At 19.1% G+C, this 5,856-nt stretch overlaps 1 protein-coding gene across 1 annotated transcript, besides 3 other annotated features; it reads right to left on the bottom strand.

Annotated features, from left to right (window-relative positions):
- Nucleotides 1-996: 996 nt before the first annotated feature.
- Nucleotides 997-1,725: a repeat region.
- A 694-nt stretch (nt 1,726-2,419) lies between these two features.
- Nucleotides 2,420-3,132: a repeat region.
- Nucleotides 3,133-3,658: 526 nt separating this feature from the next.
- Nucleotides 3,659-4,231: a repeat region.
- A 641-nt stretch (nt 4,232-4,872) lies between these two features.
- Nucleotides 4,873-5,391, bottom strand: PGAL8A_00272400 (hypothetical protein; the record flags this gene model as incomplete). Its single annotated transcript, XM_028671707.1, has 2 exons — nt 4,873-5,088; nt 5,200-5,391. 2 exons carry the CDS (start codon nt 5,389-5,391, stop codon nt 4,873-4,875), a joined length of 408 nt encoding a protein of 135 aa, XP_028528333.1.
- Nucleotides 5,392-5,856: the final 465 nt, after the last annotated feature.

The raw sequence follows: 5,856 nt of genomic DNA, 5'->3' as shown, positions 1-5,856 counted from the left end.
AACATCAAACATGAAAAGAAATGAATTTTATTAAATAACTAAATAAAATTATATTAAATGGAAAAAATAAAAATAAAATTTCATCTTGTCATGCAGAAACTGATGCATGTTTTTATTTTTATTTTTTAGGTAAAGATACAAAATAAATTTTATTCACGCTTTTTTTTTTCGTATTTCTTTCATATTAATATTAACACATGTTATGATAGAAAAAAAATCAAAAAACCAATAATATAAAAAATAAAGAAAATATTCCAAATTTTGATAAAAAAATTGATACATTATTTTGATTAAATAACTTCTACATGTGCTTAAATTTATATAATTCTTAGGATCTACCAATATGATATAACCTAAAAGCAAAATTATAATAGTAAGAATACAATACATAAGAAAAGAAGTAAATAATTTTATTATGAATTATAGAATAATTCCATTAAATATATTATAAGACAGAATATACATTAATTATCTAAAAAATAAATTGAATTATTATTTTATAAGCATGTATTTTTTCTTTTTTTTATATTTTGCTTAATATATTAATGAATATGGAATATTTATTATTAATTTTTCTTTCAATGTTTTCATTAGACTAAGAAAGCAACTTAGTAGTGAACATGAGAGAACTCGACTTATTTTAAATAAAATAAAATATTAAACAAATTATACACTTTTATCAATTAATATTAAACATTAATTACATTAGAATATTACTATATAATTTTATTCACTTAATACTCTATATGAATAAATTTTAACATTATATTTTTAATTTTTCATAAAATAAAAACATTCCGCATTATTCAATTAAAGAAAAAAAATAAAAATGCTATCATAATGTTTTTTTCTTTTTTTTTTTTTTTTTTTTTTGTAATTGTAAATACACATACAACAAAAATGAATAACAAAATATATCTATATTTCTTTTTAGCGTAATTTTTTATTTATTAATTATCTGTACAATGAATTTGCTAGAGCATTTGATTTATTAATTGTCTATTCAGTAACTTTGTGTTTTATTAAATGGGTATTCGGTGACTTTATTAGTGTACTGAACAAACAAATTAATAAAGGTCATGTAGAGTTGCATCTACGGTTTTGATGCATTTATATATATTTTTAAATGCTTTGAATGAGTGATCTTTAATTACATAATCTACTTCATTCAGCGTACTTTATTTTCAATAGTCATTTATTTATTTTAATGAAAATCCTTTTTTTTATAAAAAATTTAAATCCTTATTGAATTTTGATTATTATTTAATTGTAATTTATTTATTTCTTTGTTATGAGTTATGTTCAGCAATTTAAATATATTGCTCTTGAATTAACAAACATAAACAATTATTAAGAATGCAAATAAATTATATGAATATTAAGTACGTGAAATTATTGTTGTCCTATGTATAAAATTTTCTCTCATAAATTCAAACTATAAATATTATGCGAAATTAAACTCTTTACAAAATAATTATTATCTTTTCTAAGAAAAAAATCTCTCTCTCTATTCAAAATCTCTTTTTGAGTTAAAAAAAAAAAAAGTAAATCTTTTTTTTTATTTTTTTTTTTATCTTTATGTTTTTCAAAAGAAACATTTCTCAAATAGAATTCCAAATAATTTTTTTTTTTTTTTTTTTTAGTTAGTACAACTAACTACGTATTCTCCGCATAGCTAGTCCTTTTTATTATCAAAAAGGTTAATGAAGCCTTTTATTAACCATAAACATAATGTCTAGTGATATGTAATTATTTTATTTTTACAATATAACTTATTATATAAATCAAATGATTTTTATATAATAATGCCATACGATATTAGATGAACAAATTATTAGAAGCTTCATTGTCAGAATTAATTCTAGGTTAATACCTTATTTATTTTTATTGATCTACCAATTTAAAATAATGTTCATATATCTTAATAAAAACTATTAAATAATATTATTAACACATAAATAATAATAATTTGTAAACTTTTAAAATATAATACATATTTACTATCTTACATGAAAAACATAACTTTTATATGCCATTAACTTTTTCCTTTTTAATAACTAATTATTTTTTATTCAATTAAAAAATCACTATATTTTTTTTTTTCTTTCCATATATATATATTTATTAAATTTATTCTATGATAAAAAAAATTAAGCTTTTAAAATGAAAGTGCAAAGTAGAAGGTATAAATTATCTTTTTGTGAACTTCATTGTATGCATTTTCTTAAATATTTTTGCATGCATAACTAAATTTGGAGTTATATTTCATTTAATCCTATTGATGGTTAAAAGAGATAAATAAAACTCCTTATTGAAAAATCATATACTTATTAACATAGAGGCAATTGATAGTTACTTTCACTACAATCTTTATTTAACTAATATAATGAAAAAAATTTACGTAACAGTATTATCTCATTGGTTAATAAAAAGCTTCATTAACCTTTTTGGCTATAAAAGGACTAGCTATGTGGAGAATACATAGTTAGTTTTTCTAACTAAAAAAAAAAAAAAAAAAAAAAAATTATTGGAATTTTTTTTTGAGAAATGTTTCTTTCGAAAAAGATAAAGATAAAAAAAAAAAAAAATAAAAAAAAGATTTAATTTTTATTTTTTTTTTGAAAAGAGAAAAAAAAATCAGAGAGAGAGAGAGATTTTTTTTAAGAAGATAATGATATTTTTGTAAAGTGTTTAATTTGCATAATATTTATATTTTGAAATTGTGAGAGAAAATTTTTTACATATGAAGATAAAATTTTCATGTAATTAATATGCATATAATTTATTTCCATTTTTAATAAGTATTTGTGTTTTGTTAATTCGATAGCAATATAAAATGATTGCTGAATATAACTCATAATGAATAAACTAATAATTATAATCAATTAATAGTTAATGTTAAATAAGTGTTTAAATTTTTAATAAAATAAGGATTTATTTATTAAAGTAAATAAATACTTATCGAAGCAAAAGAATGCTGAACGAAGTAGTTTATGATTAAAGATCATTCGTTCAAAGCATATAAAAATATACATAAGTATAAGAAAATCGTAGAGTCATCTCTACATGCTCTTTATTAATTGGTTTGTTCATTACTCTAGCAAAGTCTCCGAACACCCAGTTAATAAAACACTCATATAGCTAAAATGGGATTTTTTATCAATGTTCCCAAGTAACTCTAATAATACTTCATTCAAAGAATTAGAATAATAGCTTTTCATTTTCCTTTATGCACTAATAGAAAATCTATGTTCACTCTTTTTTTTTATACATTTACTTCTCAAGAAAAATGGAACATATTATAGTTGTCTTCTTAATTCCTTTTTATTTTGAGTTATTATATAAGTTTTATCAGTAAAATTGTTTATATCCATTTTATCATGTATCTTTATTTTCTCTTTTTTTCCGATTTTACTTTAGATATGCAAGTATGTAATTCTCTTTATTCATCATAATTGATTTATTAGTTGATTGTTTAAAGACATTGCTAGATGGTTAATAAAAGGCTTCATTAACCTTTTTGGAAAATAAAAGGAATAGTTAAATGAAGTATACGAAATTGGTCATGTATATGCACACAAAAATGAAAAAATTTTGATGATTTTTTTTTGTTTGTACTTTTTAAAAAGAAAGTACAAAGAATGTCAGTAAAAAAATGTTTGATAAAAAAATGTAAAAATAGTCAGGAAGAAAATTGATTAAAAAAAAAATCAATTTTTTAAAATATTTATTACTAAGAAAAATAAATAAATAAAAAAAAAAAAAAAAAAGAAATTTTTTTTTTTAGTGAGGTAAAAAGAAATATTTTTATGATGAATTTTGTAAAAGAAAATTTTATACATATAACAATAAAATTTTCATGTAATTAATATATATATAATTTATTTTGTTTTTGTTAATAAGTATTTGCGTTTGTTAATTCAACAGCAATATAAAATTATTTCTGAATATAACTCATAATAAATAAACTAGTAATTATAATTAATTAATAATTAATGTTAAATAAGTATTTAAATTTTTAATAAAATAAGGATTTTTTATTAAAGTAAATAAATGTTTATTGAAATAAAAGAATGCTGAACGACGTAGATTATAATTAATGATCACTCGTTCAAAGCAAATAAAAATATACTTGAATATACAAAAATCGTAGATGCATCTCTACATGCTCTTTATTAATTGGTTTGTTAGCTACTATAGGAAAGTCCCAGAACACTCAGTTAATAAATCACTAGATTAATAAACAAATAAGGAAAACGTATAATAGCCTCTACTATTTTTAGTTATTGTAAAGAATATTTTCTTTATAAATAATTAAAATTTATACGTTACTTTATATAGCATAAACGAAATAGTTTAAATATATAATACTTCTAATTCTTTATGTAAAAATATGTTAATTAATTGTTTTTACTATTCTAAACATAATACATATTTTACAAAGGGTATTTATTTTATTTAATAAGAATTTCTTCTTATTTTCATTAAAATAAAAATCTTTATTACAAAAACAATTTATATGTAAAATAGTATTTTTTTATAAACTAATAATTTTTCATTATAGGTTAACAAATTTTTTTAAAAATTTTTACTCATTAGAAGATCAACAAAAAAAAAATTTTTCTTTTTTCATTCCTTTAAACAAATAGAAGAGGAAATATATCTATTTACTTTTTTTTTTTAACTAAAATAGAATATTATTAAAAAAAAAAATTACAAAAAAAAATTAGATATTTTTCGTTTATGCTTCTTCTTATCTAAGTATACATTTTTGTTTATATGAATGTTAGACTTATTCATAAAAAGGTACAATACATAGCTAACTTATCAATTATAATTTACTGTTGTTTTCTGAAACGTCAATCAAATAAACTAATAAATTCTTACTACTACTTCTTCTTCACTATCTACTTGCGCATATACATTTACTGTTACTCTTTCATTTACTCTTCTTTCTACACTGTCATCTACATCTAGTATTCTTGCTCCTTCATTTATTTCTTCATCTATATCTTCATATTCAATGTCTGCATATCCTGAATCTACTGATTCAACTTCTAGCATTAGGTTATCATGTATTGCTCTTTGCTGGATATATTATGCAAATAAAATTAATGTATAATAATGTCAATTTTATTAATGAAATTATTACATAAATACGATATGTAAATAACATCTTTTCATATTATTTTATATTACTCTCAGTCTGCAAGTGTTTATGACAGTGCTAAACATAATTATTAAGACAATGGAAAGAATTATTGCAAGAATATTCCAATCAATATAATTATGACTATTACTATTATTATTATTATAAGATTCTGAAAGATTAGAATTAGTTTCACTATTATTTTTAAGTGTTTCATTTAATTTAGCAAATAACTGTTTCATTCCTAAAATTCTTTAACCCAATTTTTAATATAACAAAAGTATTATACAAATTTTACAATACATTATTTTTTTTTCCATATTCAATTGATACATTCTCAAGAATATAACAAAATCTTTAAATAGAATTCATTCACAATTGATCATAAATATAAACAATGATATTATATTTTCTTCTAGATAATATGAATTTTTCTAACTATATGAAAATAAAATATACAATCAAAATTGCTTTCAAATATCAATTATCTAAGTTATTAATCTCTTCTCTAATTTATTTTATAGCAATTTAAATATATTGCTGTTGAATTAACAAACATAAACAATTATTAACAAAAACAAAATAAATTATATAAAATTTAATTACATGAAAATTTTATTGTTATATGTATAAAATTTTCTTTTACAAAATTCATCATCCAAAAATTTCATTTAATTCCTCACATTTCCCCCAAAAAAAAAATTTTT

This window comes from Plasmodium gallinaceum (genome assembly GCF_900005855.1).
Source record: "Plasmodium gallinaceum strain 8A genome assembly, contig: PGAL8A_v1_86, whole genome shotgun sequence".
In the NCBI taxonomy this organism is placed as follows: Eukaryota; Apicomplexa; class Aconoidasida; order Haemosporida; family Plasmodiidae; genus Plasmodium; species Plasmodium gallinaceum.
Note: the sequence above shows the minus strand (reverse complement) of the source record. Positions and strands in the feature narration are given on the sequence as shown.